The sequence below is a fragment of the Vipera berus genome (assembly GCF_964194415.1).
Source record: "Vipera berus genome assembly, chromosome: Z".
Classification (NCBI taxonomy): domain Eukaryota; kingdom Metazoa; phylum Chordata; class Lepidosauria; order Squamata; family Viperidae; genus Vipera; species Vipera berus.
Genome location: NC_138205.1, coordinates 101,847,444 through 101,863,093, shown reverse-complemented (window position 1 = coordinate 101,863,093; position 15,650 = coordinate 101,847,444). Strand labels below are relative to the sequence as shown.

At 40.4% G+C, this 15,650-nt stretch overlaps 1 protein-coding gene across 1 annotated transcript in view; it reads right to left on the bottom strand.

The window, feature by feature from the left end:
* Nucleotides 1-15,650, bottom strand: part of SLC25A13 (solute carrier family 25 member 13) — a 156,907-nt gene that overhangs the window by 102,264 nt on the left and 38,993 nt on the right. The window contains exon 4 of the mRNA XM_081343773.1: nucleotides 10,413-10,528. Coding sequence (XP_081199899.1) covers nucleotides 10,413-10,528 — 116 coding nt within the window. The remainder of the gene's footprint in view (nucleotides 1-10,412; nucleotides 10,529-15,650) is intronic.

The following is a 15,650-nucleotide window of genomic DNA, read 5'->3' as shown; positions in this document are numbered from 1 at the left end:
GTAGGCCGAGGCCTGTGGAGAGGGCCTTCTGCAGTGGCTGGGAAGCCAAATGTTTCCTGGAGTTTGAAGCTCCAAAGGGAGAGGAAAATCCGCCGAGCGGTTAGGAGCTGCGCTGATCCCAGCGCAGAGAGGAAAATGGAGAATTCACGAATGGAAAGTAAAGAACCATACAACCTGCTTAATGAATTCAGTCTGCAAACTGGGAGCCAAAATTATCATGTCTATTCTGGGCACAGACTAAGTCGTGACTGGGAGGTATCCTGGCCCAGGAGAGGCGTGGCAAATTTGACACACTTAGTCTAATTGGGCAGGAAGACAGAGTTAACCCATTCGTGGATTCTTCATCTATCATGCTGGAGAACAATTAATCAGTGGAATGACTTGCCTCCAGAAGCTATAGGGGCTCAACACTGGAGATTTTAAAGAAGAGATTGGACAACCATTTGTCTGAAATGGTATAGGGTTTCCTGCTTGAGCAGGGAGATAGACTAGTGTTGGTCTCTTCCAACTCTTTATTCTGCACCAGATCACATTTGAGCTTTGAGTAACAACTCTTGACTGATTTATTCTAGGATCCATTTGATAGTTTTCTTAGCTAACTATGCCATTCTCTGGTGTCTTCACCTATACTAAAGTTCAAAAGCATAAATATTTTTCTATCCTGCTTCTTCAAAGTTCCAACTTCTACAGAAGCAACAGTGTCAGAGGGAAAACTATAGTCTCTGCGATTCTGATCTTTCTAATTATACAGGTATCATTGCATTGGAATATTTTTTCCAAGGCCCTTATTTCTACTTTATCAAGTACTAATCTGCAGTATATTTGACTGCTGCTTCTTTACTGTTCATTCTAAATAATAAAAAGTAGACGTTATCCACCATTTCAATAAATTTATTATAAGGTTAACTGCTGTAATTGTTTGTAACTGTTCATAACTTTTCATCATCTTTATATTATATACCGTATTTTCCGGCGTATAAGATGACTTTTTAACCCATGAAAATCACCTCAAAAGTTGGGGGGTCGTCTTATACGCCGGGTCGTCTTATACGCCGGGAAAAAAAACAAATCAGTCGAGCGTCCCCGTTCTTGCAAAGCCGGGCCGCCGCGCGCAACCGAGCTATCTCCGGCGCGGCTCCAAAAAAAAAAAATAATCCCAGGAGGAAAAAAACATTTTCTACCCGTCAAATAAAAATATAATGGCTCTCTCCTCTTCCCTTCCCCCGTTTCACATACCATTAAGCAGAGCCGAAAACCCCGTGCCCCTCCTGTTTAAAAAGTTTTGATCTTTGCAAATGACCTTAGCAAAACTTCTGCGTAGCAGATGTGGGAACAGCGGGGGCGTCTCATCCTTCCTCCCGCTCCGGATTGATCCCCGTCCCGCCGCCCCTCTTTCTCCAATTTGAGGCCGAAGCCAGTTTCTGAACCAAGAAAGGGGAGTTCAGTGCAAGGCGCCCCAGGATCGAGCTAAATTGCCGGTTAATGCAGAACGGAGAAGACGGGAAAAGTTCCCCAAGAGTTAGAGCAGGAAAGGCGAGGCAACCACTGACCAAGGGGATGGAAATCGTCCGAATCCACGCAAGCGCTCCTCGCAACTGCTTCTTGCCCTGCTTCACCCTCCCCAAATGAAATTAAAACAACCTCTTACCGCCTCGCCCGAGACGCAGGCCGATAAGGCGACGGCGAGCACCATCCACACGTTCCACATTATTCCTGCGTTTGCAGCTCTCGCTGTGGCTGCTGCTGCGCGTGGGGCTGCTGGCCGTCCTGCAGGCGCTGGGCCGTCCTGCCGCTGCGCGGGAACGTCGGGCGGCTCTCCCCACGCGAAGGCGGCGCTGCCCGTCGGCTCTTGTCCGTCGCAGAGGAGGCGAAGGCCCAACTGGCCCCGCCGGCCCTCCCGCTGCTCCTGCCGGCCCCCGAGGTGCAGTGTTTCCTGGGCGGCAGGCAGCGCCGGAGGGCAGCCGCCACCCCGCCATGGCCGGCGCCCCTCCTGCTTCCCCCCAGACCTTGAACTTCTCCCATTTGGCGCAGGGCGGGGCAGCTCCGCCCGCAGCCTCTTTTTCATGTGACGCTTCCCTCTCACCGTCGGCCGAGGCGCGCTCGGCCCGGGCTCCCGGTCCCTCCCCTCATGGAGCTGGACTGGGCGTGCAGCCTCTCAGTGTGGCTGCTTTTCCTGGGCAGCCTGGCGGTGCGGCTCCTGCGCTCGGACCTGTTGCTGAGCCGGCGGCTGCTGCTGCACGTGGGGCTGCTGGCCGTCCTGCAGGCGCTGGGCCGTCCTGCCGCTGCCCCTCAGCGCCGCGCTCACGGTGGCTGCCTGCTGGCTCGTCTCGGCCAGCACCGCCCAGCGGAAGCGCATTCCCCGCGGGGGGGAGAGCGGTGTTGGTGACAGGTGAGTCCGGTGGGCGTGAGGCCCTCCCCTCGGGCAGCGGCAGGACGGCCCAGCGCCTGCAGGACGGCCAGCAGCCCCAAGCGCAGCAGCAGCCGCAGCGAGAGCTGCAAACGCAGGAATAATGTGGAATGTGTGGATGGTGCTCGCCGTCGCCTTATCGGCCTGCATCTCGGGCGAGGTGGTAAGAGGTTGTTTTAATTTCATTTGGGGAGGGTGAAGCAGGGCAAGAAGCAGTTGCGAGGAGCGCTTGCGTGGATTCGGACGATTTCCATCCCCTTGGTCAGTGGTTGCCTCACCTTTCCTGCTCTAACTCTTGGGGAACTTTTCCCGTCTTCTCCGTTCTGCATTAACCGGCAATTTAGCTCGATCCTGGGGTGCCTTGCACTGAACTCCCCTTTCTTGGTTCAGAAACTGGCTTTGGCCTCAAATTGGAGAAAGAGGGGCGGCGGGACGGGGATCAATCCGGAGCGGGAGGAAGGATGAGACGCCCCCGCTGTTCCCACATCTGCTGCGCAGAAGTTTTGCTAAGGTCATTTGCAAAGATCAAAACTTTTTAAACAGGAGGGGCACGGGGTTTTCGGCTCTGCTTAATGGTATGTGAAACGGGGGAAGGGAAGAGGAGAGATCCATTATATTTTTATTTGACGGGTAGAAAATGTTTTTTTCCTCCTGGGATTTTTTTTTGGTGGGGGGAGAAGACTTCTGAACTCGAGGGGCCTTAGTTTTTTGTAAAGACTATCGATAACTCTTGGGATACGTTTTTTATTTAAACAAAAAGCTGTCCGAAAATTGCAGATGGAAAGAGATGGGGTAAGAACATCGAAAGACAGGACCATAAAAACAATCCTTTGAAAGGGGGGGCGCGTGAGTGTTAGAGTGGTGATTTAACACTCCAGTTAAAACTGTCTAGCGTATTTTTCATTCAAACCTCTCCTTCATTACCTCAGTCTGTTGAATTCAATGGAGGACTCTAGGAGAACATGATACCATGGTGATTCTGAATGTGACAGTTTTGGATCTGTTTGCAAATCCAGTCTGGCATCACTGAGTTGTGTTTGATTGATCCAAACGGAATTTTGGATTATGACGGACAGGGAGGGCAGGGCATGTAAGTATTTTCCAGCGTATAAGACAAAAAACCTTGAAAAACTTCTTAAAAGTAGGGGGTCGTCTTATACGCCGGGTCGTCTTATACGCCGGAAAATACGGTAGACCCATTTTTACTGTACCTTCATTTCAAATCATGTCCATATTCAGCTATCAACTTTCTATCTCTAGAAGAATGCAATGGCTCTTGTCAAGATTATACAGAGACTAATCCAGACAGCCCTAGGGGGTTAGCATTGACTAGAAGACATAGTACACATACAAACTTTATTTTTGTTTATTGTTTATTATTTGTTTGTTAGTACAAGAAATGAAGTAGTTCGGTTGTGATAGCAAAAATGTAGCCAGAAAAACAGATCAAAAACTGCTCACACACAAGTTCCAAGACAAGGTACAATGGGGGGAAAAAAGCCAACCGATTTCCATAATATGGATTTTTAAGAATAACAATTAACCACCCTGGACAAACTATATATAGGCCATGGGCAGCAACTTTTCCAAGCCAATCAGTGTTAATAGCAGCCCTTAATCCTGGATAATTTAGTAGAACTTTTGCCAAGATTTTTGTTTTATTTGGAGCACAGAAGAGAGGGAGGGAGGGAGGGAGGGAGGGAGGGAGGAGGGGTATTGGGTGGGTGCGCCTGCCCTCTGGAACCAGCTGCCCGTGGAGCTTAGGACTGCTCCCGACCTCCGTTCATTCCGCCGGGACCTGAAGACCTGGCTCTTCGAGCTCTCTGGCCCAGGCTGAGAATTTTAATTTTAATTTTAATTGGGGTTTTTTTACTTTTTTCAGGGACTGTTGTAATTATTTTTAATTGTTTTTAACTTTTGTATTTCTTGTTTTAAATTACCCTGTAAACCGCCCTGAGTCCTTCGGGAAAGGGCGGTATATAAATCCAATTAAATTAAATTAAATTAAATTAAAATTGTCTTCTGGGGCTTAGAAATTTAGATAGAAAGAATTCTACAACACAATAGCTATAAACCATGACATGTGTATTGGACAGATTATTCTTAGAAGCTAATTTAGACATCTGTAAGATTAAATTGCCACTTGCCTAGTTTTATGTGTCTATCCCATCCGAAACCAATATATACACTGAAAGCTCAAAAAAGTTTTATTTCATTATTTTTTTCTATTGTTTGGAAAGAAAATATGAACATGCCATATTTTCTAATATACATTCTTAAACTATTTACATACTATCCTTATCTAAATATCCAGAATATGTAGCAGCAAAATAACAAAGGACAATATAATAATTATAATAATAATTATTTAAATTAAATAATATTGCTTTTTAAAAGATCATAAGAAAACATTTAAAAAAATGCACAAATGTAAAAGCCTGGATTACTTCTGAAAAGTAAGCTCGAGAAGATCAGCTATTTGGAACAATTTTGAATTACTGAAAGAATTCTGGTTCTCTAATACTAATGCGATATTTTTATTTTGTTTTGTTAAATTTATGTGGATTTGCATAAGATAACCCTTGGAGTCATACAATAAAACCTACAATTATAAAACCTCTTAAAACAAATAAAGATAAATAAGAACAAGATCATGAGAGGGTTAAAATCAAAATATTATATATGATGCAGCCAATGTCTGTCTGCTACCAGGGGACCTCAAGCCTGATGGAAAAAAATACAATTGAAGGCTTTTGAAAGGCCTTAAGGACTGGGGCTAATTTCACCTCAGAGAGGATTATGTTCCAAAGGGCAATACCTACAATTACTATAAGATACTTTTTGATGTTACAGTTTGGTCCAGATATATCAGCAGCATTAAAAACTCTTTAATTATTATCAAGACAAAAATTATTTCAGATTATTCTAAATTTCTCTGTTTAAAATTAGTATAAGAATATTGTTAAGGTGAAAATCAGTTATTTGCATGAATTTTGGAATACGCTAAACTGACAAATCAGTGGAAGATGATCTTAAAGAATATTATTATATTTCTCATGCTCCTAAAACAAAGTTAGTTCTACATCAGATATTGGGATTTACAAAAGAATGCTGTAAATAGTTTCTTTGTTTATTTCTTTATGCTAGAAGTACAAAATACACATATTATATGGGCTTGCTCTATCATGGTCCAATTTTAGTTTAACTAAGTTTATTAGTACAATTTTAGGGAAGCAATAACAATTAGAGATGTGAATGTGGTTTTGAAATTAGATTTTGGAAGCTATGGACAATTTTTGATTTATATTAAGCATAGGGCCTCCTTCATGGGTTACTGCCTTGTTGTGGCGAAGGAGCTTGCGTAATTCAATGAAGCTATGAGCTATGCCGTGCAGGGCCACCTAAGACGGACAGGTCATAGCGGAGAGTTCTGACAAAATGTGATCCACTGGAGAAAGAAATGGCAACCCACTCCAGTATCTTTGCCATGAAAACCCCATGGACAGTACCAAAAGGCAAAAAGATACGACGCTGGAAGATGAGCCCCTCAGGTCGGAAGGGGTCCAATATGCTACTGGGGAAGAGCAGAGGGCTAGTACTAGTAGCGCCAGAAAGAATGTAGCGACTGGGCCAAAGCTGAAAGGACACTAAGCTGTGGATGTATCTGGTGCTGAAAGGAAAGTCCGATGCTGTAAAGATTTTTTCTCCATAGGAACCTGGAATGTAAGATCCATGAATCAAGGAAAGCTGGACGTGGTCAAACAAGAGATGACAAGACTGAATGTTGACATCTTAGGAATCAGCGAACTAAAATGGACAGGAATGGGTGAATTTAATTCAGATGACCATCAGCTATACTACTGCAGGCAAGAATCCCTCAAAAGAAATGGAGTAGCCTTCATAGTCAATAAAAGAATAGAAAAAGCAATACTGGGATACAACCCCCAAAATGACAGAATGATCTCAGTTAGAATCCAAGGCAAACCATTCAATATCACAATACTCCAAATCTATGCCCCAACCACCAGTGCTGAAGAGGATGAAATTGACTGCTTCTATGAAGCCCTACAGCACCTTCTAGAACTAACACCAAAAAATTATTTCCTTATCATTCTACACATGGACATCACCAGACGGTCAACACAGAAATCAGATTAACTATATGCTCTGCAGCCAAAGATGGAGAACCATTGCAAATCTAGACAGCACACTAAAAAGCAGAGACATCACCCTGTCAACAAAAGTGCGTATAGTCAAGGCTATGGTCTTCCCAGTTGCAATGTATGGCAGTGAAAGTTGGACCATAAGAAAGGCCGAGCACCAAAGAATGAGGCCTTTGAGCTACGGTGCTGGAGAAGACTCCTGCGAGTCCCTTGGACTGCAAGGTGATCAAACCGGTCAGTCCTAGAGGAGATCAACCCTGACTGCTCTTTAGAAGGCCAGATCCTGAAGCTAAAACTCAAATACTTTGGCCACCTAATGAGAAGGAAGGACTCACTGGAGAAGAGCCTAATGCTGGGAATGATTGAGGGCAATAGAAGAAGGGGAAGACAGAGAATGAGGTGGCTGGATGGAGTCATTGAAGCAGTAGGCGTGAGCTTAGATGGACTCCAGAAGATGGTAGAGGACAGGAAGGCCTGGAGGAACATTGTCCATAGAGTCACGATGGGTCGGACACGACTTCGCAACTAACAACAACATGAAGCCCTATAGCACCTTATAGAACTAAAACCAAAAAATGATGTCCTTATCATCATGGGGGATTGGAATACTAAAGTAGGAAGCCAAAAGATAACCGGAATAACAAGCAAGTTTGGCCTTGGAGTACAAAATGAAGCAGGGCACAGGCTGATAGAATTTTGTCAAGAGAATACGATGGTCATGGCAATACGATGGTCTTTTCCAACAACCTGAGATGGCTCTACACATGGACATCACCAGACGGCCAACACTGAAATCAGACTGACTATGAGCTGGAGAAGCTCTATACAGTCAGTAAAAACAAGACCAGGAGCTGACTGTGGCTCACACCATGAGCTTCTCGTTGCAAAATTTAGGCTTAAACCAAAGAAAGTAGGGAAAAACACTAGGCCGCTCAGATATGAACTAAATCACATCCCTGATGAAGATACAGTAGAGGTGACAAATAGATTTAAGGAATTAGATCTGATACACAGAGTGCCTGAAGAACTATGGACGGAGGTTCGCAACACTGTACAAGAGGTAGCAACTAAAACCATCCCAAAGACAAAGAAATGCAAGAAAGCAAAATGGCTGTCTGAGGAACGGACAACAACCTAAGATATTTTTTATTTTATTTTTTATTTTAATCCCATTTATATCCCGCCCTTCTCCGAAGACTCAGGGCGGCTTACAATCTAAAGCACAATGTGCTTAGCAATAGATATGCAGATGATACCGCTCTAATGGCAGAAAGTGAAGAGGAACTAAAGAGCCTCTTGTTGTGGGTGAAGAAGGAGAGTGCAAAAGTTGGGCTGAAACTTAACATTAAGAAAACCAAGATCATGGCATCCGGCCCTCTCAATTCCTGGCAAATAGATGGGGAAGAAATGGAGGTAGTGACAAATTTTATTTTCCTGGGCTCCAAGATCACCGCAGATGGGGACTGCAGCCAAGAAATTAAAAGACGCTTGCTCCTGGGGAGGAAAGCTATGGCAGATCTAGACAGCACACTAAAAAGCAGAGACATCACCCTGCCAACAAAAGTGCGTATAGTCAAGACCATGGTTTTCCCAGTTGCAATGAATGGCTCTGAAAGCTGGACCATAAGAAAGACTGAGCACCAAAGAATTGAGGCCTTTAAACTATGGTGCTGGAGAAGACTCCTGCGAGTCCCTTGGACTGCAAGGCGTTCAAACTGGTCAGTCCTAGAGGAGATCAACCCTGACTGCTCTTTAAAAGGCCAGATCCTAATGAAAAGGACACACTGGAGAAGAGTCTAATGCTGGGAAAGATTGAGGGCAAGAGAAGAAAGGGACAACAGAGAATGAGGTGGCTGGATGGAGTCACTGAAGCAGTAGGCATGAGCTTAAATGGACTCCAGAAGATGGTAGAGGACAGGAAGGCCTGGAAGAACGTTGTCCATGGGGTTGCAATGAGTCGGACACGACTTCACAGTTAACAACAACAAGAACAAGTATAGGGCATAGAAATATATTATTCTTACAATGGACAGACTGTACCATTGCTGTTTTGCAATCTTAAACTCATGACAAGTATGGCTGTCTATCAATAAAATGGAAAGACTGATCAACATACAGGTAACCCTCAACTTACAACCACAATTGAACCCCAAATCTCTGTTCCTAAGTGAGACAGTTAAGTGAATTTTCCACCATTTTATAACCTTTCTTGCCACAGCTGTTAAGTAAATCACTTCAGTTGTTAAGTTAGTGACACGGTTGTTAAGTGAATCTGGCTTCCCTATTGACTTTGCTTGTTAGAAAGTCGCAAAAGGTGATCACATGATCCCAGGACACTGCAACTGTCATGAATATGAGTCAGTTGCCAAGCTCGTAAATTTTGATCATGTGATCATGGGATGCTACAATGGTCATAAGTTTGAAAAATGGTCATAAGTCACTTTTTACAGTGCTGTTGTAACTTTGATTAGTAACTAAATGAACTGTTGTTAGTCTAGAACTACCTGTAATACCACATAACCAGAGTAAAAAAAAAGCTATTTAAAATACCATTTTAAAATATTTAAAAGCCGTGATGTATAAAAATGTTGTATTTTTACTTCTTTTTAATTCTGAATATGAAAGTCATAAGATATTTTGACCCCATTATATGGCAATAATCATTTCAAAAAGAGCCTTGGTGGAGCAGTGGGCTAATGCCTCCTTAAGTAACACCAGCTGCCTGCAATTAGTGCAGGTTCGCATCCCACCAGGCTCAAGGTTGACTCAGCCTTCCATCCTTCCGAGATAGGTAAAATGAGGACCCAGATTGTTGGGGGCAATTAAGCTGACTTTGTAATAATGCCGCTTGGGGGGTGTGTGTAAAAGCCCTAATAAGCAGGCATATACATAGAATGAAGGCTACTGCTAAGCTTGTAAGCCGCCCTGAGTCTTCGGAGAAGGGCGGGATATAAATGGAATTTAAAAAAAAAACCATGTAGAATTCAACTAAAATTTTTAAAAAATCTCCTTCCATTTAAATTAATGGGTCCCATAATGCTTAAGTTTGGAAGAGCAGCATCCATGTAATTTTTATATGAAGAAATAGGATGCTGTACAGTGTTTTAACTTTCCACCAGAATTCTAGTAAAAAGTCTTACATTGAAACTGGAAAAGTTTTGGAAACTGAGTTTTGAAAATTAGTTTGATTCCAGTTGGGATAGAACAGCTGGTATCTTGCTTTATATTTAATAATATATGTATATTTACTCTCTATATAGTAGTCTTCTGTTAAACATGAAGATTTTTAGATTCATTATCCAAAACTTCATAGAGAGCCATTGTAATATAGTGGTTAAGACAACAGATTAGGACTGAGAGATCCTAACGTTCTAGTCCACTTTCAGCCACTGATGCACACTAGATAGCTTTGACCAGTCACTTTCTTTCACCCCAACAAACCTCACTGAATTTTTCGTACAAGAAATATAGGAGAAAGCATAAAAGGTATCCTATCCCGAGCTAACACAGGCAAGGCTATATATGATTCAAATAAACAATGCATTTTAAATACATTTGAACTCGAGCTCCTGGTGCTCTCTATGTTTGGGTGAGGATTGTATACATTCTATTACCCAAGGAGGTAAAAACACTAAACAACCAAGCTCACAGTTCAACCCTGAACTACAGATATTCTCTTCTAGTGAAACTTAAATCTTATTAACAGCTCCATATACTTAAATAAATACAAATTAAACAAGGAATAAAAGCTAAAAAATCCCAGCTTCTCTATAATGCATGCTTATTAAAAATCCACATGAAGGAAAAGGGAAAAAGAGGGAAACAAGTAAAACAAGTCTTACCAAAAGTAACTTCTCCTTTGCCAGTTTTGTCAAAAAGTTGAAATGCCACCATAAACAATGCATCTGGAGCACAGAGGACAGATTCAAACGCTACAAATTCTTGAAAGGATATCAACCTACAGAAGAAAATGTTATTAAAAATGTAGCCCCTTGTAGAATATTGCAATAGAACATCCATTAGACCTGTCTTTCCCATCCTGGCCATCAAACATACAGAAACTGCAGCTCCCACAATTAATCTTTCCAGTTTCAGAAGATATATAGTGTCTTTAGAAATAACAGCAGCAAGTTGTACAGTAGGTGTTTAACACTTTCCTTTCTTTTCACTTTTTTTCCACAGCTGAAATCAATCTTTTTCTTTTAAGTCAAAAGGGGATACAGATGCATACAAATGTTTATAAGCACTGATACATACTTGTAAAAGGTAAAGGTAAAGGTTCCCCCGCACATACCGTACTTGTACATATAATGTAAAACTTTGATCTGTGTGCTGATCAGGTTTTATTTGCTTATAAGCATTTTTAAATCTATAATTCTCCCAATTCCCATCACATAAAGAGTCATTCCTCTAGAAAACAGAAAGCATGAACACCCAACTGTAGCAATATTTCTTTTGCAGCTGCCAGTAAGTGGTTAAGTGAAATATTACATGATCACATCTTTTAATTGGATGTTAAACAGGGCAGTTGTCAAGCAAGGACTACCTATATGTTTATGTTAAATTTTCTTTCAAAATTGTTGACAGAACCTAATTATGACTGAAATGGCAATTTTTTTTGACACAGAATTAAACATTACAAGTTTGGGGAATTGTTTCCTAATCTAATCTTATGAAATAAAGAACATAATTATAATAGTAAAATTCATCATAAAGCCATAGTTTTTCTCCAAAATCTCACCCAAATATTTGCCATTCAGATTTCTATAAACTGCTTATCAAAACAGTTGGTTATTTTGGATGTACGGGGCAGTAAATGTTAAAATTATGTCAGATCGTTAGAAAACTTGCAGATTAATCACAAGAGCCAGTTTGGTGTAGTGGTTAAGGCATCCATCTAGAAACCAGGAGTCTGTGAGTTCTAGTTCTGTTATAGTTGAGTGACCTTGGGCCAGTCTCTCTCAATCCTTGGAATAGGCAATGCCAAGAAAACTGCAGGGATATGTCCAGATAGTCTCCAGGAGTGAAGATTGAATCAAAGATACAAAATATACACACAGAGACACACACACAAAAATATGTTTCATAAAAAGCACTTTTTATGAAATGTGTGAAAAGTTGGGCTATCATGGTGGCACAATGGTTAGAATGCAGTACTGCAGGCTAACTCACTGCTCACTCCAGGAGTTCAATCCTGACTGGCTCAAGGTTGGACTCAGCCTTCCAGCCTTCTGAAGTCGGTAAAATGAGGACCCAGATTGGGAGGGAGGGCAATATGCTGAGTCTGTAAGCCGCTTAGACAGGGCTGTAAAGCAGTGTAAAGTGGTATATAAGTCTAAGTGCTATTGATATTGCTACTTTATATTACTATTTACTAGTAAAGTATGAAGGTTCAGTTTAGGATTTACTTAAAATGCTCAATAGATGCAGGTATTCATTATTTCATAATATAAAATATATTAGTTGATAATATAATTTATCATCAATAGTAAATTATTATGTTCACTTGTTTTGAGCAATCTTTCCACATTTCCATTACAATGATGCAACTTCTAAAATAAATCTATATGGAAGTACAGGTAGACCTCAACTTACAATCTTTCATTTAGAAAGTTACAATGGCACTGAAAAAAGTTTTTCACACTTATAACAGTAGCAGCATCCCCATTTCATGTGAACAAAATTCGGATACTTGGCAACTGGCTGATATTTATGATAGTTGCATGTCCTGGGGTCATGTGGTCAGCTTTTGTGCCCTTCAATGGAGAAGCCAGATTCACTTTACAACTATGTTACTAAGTTAACAACTGCAGTGATTCTCTTAACAACTGTGTCAAGGAAGGTTGTAAAATGGTGAAAAGCTCACTTAACAACTTCCTCACTTAGAAACAATAATTTTGGTAAGTTGAAGACTACCTGTAATTATCTAACATTAGGTAAAGTAAAGGTTTCCCCATCCCGTCATGTCCAACTCTAGGATGTGGTGCTCATCTCCATTTTTTGGCTGAGGCAGCCAGAGTTGTTCGAAGACATTTTCCATGGTCATATAGTCAGCATAGGTATACATCAAAGGTGCATGGAACACCGTTGCCTTCTACCAAAGTGGTATCTATTAATCTACTCACATTTTCATTCTTTAAAACTGTTAGGTGGCCAGGAACTCGGGCACTGCATTGCATAGCCCTTGAGTCTTGAACCTGGGTTGTCAGCTTTCCAGCTGAAAAGCTCAACATCTTTAACTGTTGAGCCATCTCACCCTCAGCCCATTGGGCAGCCCTTGGGTTTAGAACCCGGGTTGTCAGTTTTCCAGCTAACAAGCTCGGTGTCTTTAACTGCTGAGCCATCATGTCCTCTTTCATCCAACATTGGGAAACATAAAATTAATGAAAACTGGTTAGAATTGTTTAATAAGAGTATATTTTCCTATGACAACATGCATTTTACCATGTTTCCATTAGTATTTTCAAATAAAAATATTAAAAATTTTATTTGTCATACTTGTATATCCTGCAAATGTTCACAGTAATCAAAAGCACATAAACATTTAACTAAAATGTCACTAGGAACTAAGATATAATCATTGTAACATCATAAACATCAAAGAAACATTCAAAGTGGGCATCTTATTATTTAACATAGGCCCGCAAAGGAACTCATTATTCAAGAGTTTCCAGAAGACCAGGATGGACTATTTATCTCATTAAACATACAGCCTGCCTTTTTTCAGTAGCCCTAGGCAATTTATGTCCCTTCATTTAATCCCCAAAAGATCCCTGTGAGGTTTCACTGACAGTTTACCCAATGAGGTTTTCTGGCCATGAGTGGACTTGAACCCTAATCTTTCCAGTCTTAGTCCAATGTCTTAATCTGGTAGTTCACAAACTCTGAAGTACTATAATCCCTAAAATGATAAGGGATCATTTCTGTGACCTCCTCTCAAAATAAAAATTGTGATTTCATGGGTAAGCAGACAAGACCATACCACTTTCAATCATTTTAATCTATATGTTCCAGGGATTCTTAACATTTGTCACATAATGATTATACCTTGCACAGACCAAATGAGGAACTGAGTCAGTTTTATAGTGCTGCTAAACTGCTTGCACAGGTGTTTTTTTAAAAAAACAAAAAAAAACTGGACCTCTACTGATTGCTTACAATCTCCACAGGGATCCTGAGCTATCATTTTAGAACTCTTTTCTTACTCTTATAACACCTTCCTTATCATGCTAATGCTCAGTTACTGTGATTTATAATATAGCATCTTGTAAACTAGAACTTACTTCAACTCACAGAAGAGTTCTGTTGAAATAGAATGTAACTCACAAATAGCACATCCCAGCAAAGCATGTTTTCAAAGAACACTACACAATCCTTTCACTGCTTGCTATACATTTGTTTCAAATAAATTGCTGTGGTACAGCCATTTTATTACAGATCAGAATTTATTAATTTAAGTGGTACTATCTTTAAAATAAAATAATTAGCAATTTTTACTGAAAACACAGAAAGTCTATATTAGCAAAATTCAATCCAGACCACTACATGAATATCTGTGTGCCAGCTGAATTCAAATTAACCCAATTTTTACATGTTAATTAAACCAGCTATTTTCTTCTTATTGTATTTTTGCTCCTTAAATAGACTGGCCTGCAAGTGATTCCCAACAGATCTACTCCGGCAACAATGACGTACTCATTTACTTCTATTATGACCACACAATACAGTAACTGAGTAGTAATTTTTCACAATTACACATGTGGTTCCTAATGGTTAAAGATGCTGAAATAATGCATGCTACACAGCCATATGTTGTGAGCTCCATACTCCATAAGGCCAGTTGCCTAGGTAACAAGCTTTTTCTGTAGCTTAGCACAACCTTCATTGAATATCATTAGGTTTCATTAAACAGTACATATTAACATGAACTTCAATTTACAATTTAAGAATAATTTTGACGACATAAGCTACAGCTTACCTAACTTAAAAGCCTGACTGAGAAAATCCTAATGACCAGTATTTTGATGATGCAAAACTAAAGAAGAATTTGGCAAATTGTAAACCAAGTATAAAGTTCCATGTAAGTCAGATGTTTTATTAGTAATATTCCTTTTAGCAAAAGAGAAAAAAATCTCTTGGTCAAAAGATACTAAGATTGCAAATAAAAATTAAACAGAAATAAAAGCTAACTACAACAACCATTCGGCACACAGCTGGGTTAGGATACTATTTTTTTTTGTTGACAAACTGACTAATATAGATAAAATAGTTACTGTTATCCATTCCAAAGGTTGTTGCCCAAATCAATTTTCAGCATATAACTATCCCTACCTTTTCCACTGTCACTACTGAGGAAATTCTGTTTTGATTTAAAGCATCTTTTAGTTACATATCTGAAGTAGAAATGACATGTTTTATTGCAGAAAAGTGGGCTTTACAGAACTAGAAAATATTTCTCTGTTTTAGAACAGAAAAATAATATTTCCCCAGTTTTAGAACAGAAATTTCAAATATGGATTTCCATCATGACATCTGGATCCCAGGATAGATAGGACGACCAAAAACAAGGTTAAACTTTACAGCTTTTCATGTGAAAAGTAAAGAGAGAATATGCTACTACAAACTATGGCATAAAGTATAAACAGATTGTGGCTAGCTGAGTAATAGTGGAAGGGAGAAAGTATGAAAAAAGTGTCCAACTGCCTACTCCTCTGACAGCACTGTTTTGAGAGCGTTAACTCATAGGCAAAACCTTACTCCGTTCAGGGCTACTGTACCTGGACTTAAAAATACCTGCAGTCCCTTAAGAATAGAGGCAGAGGATCATAGGAATATGGAGCTGGAGGATACCTAACTTGGTGAAGAAACCAATTTTTTATACATCAATCTTTCAATTGTCTAAATTGTCATTTAAGTACTATTCGTAGTACTATTCCTAATAATACTACTAATGATCTATTCTTAGATATTCTTGAGAATTTACATAACGTGATGACTTACAGAACATACAGATTGCAAGAATCATTTGTAGGCACTACATTTAGATTTAGATTTTAGATTTTATTAGATTTATATACCGC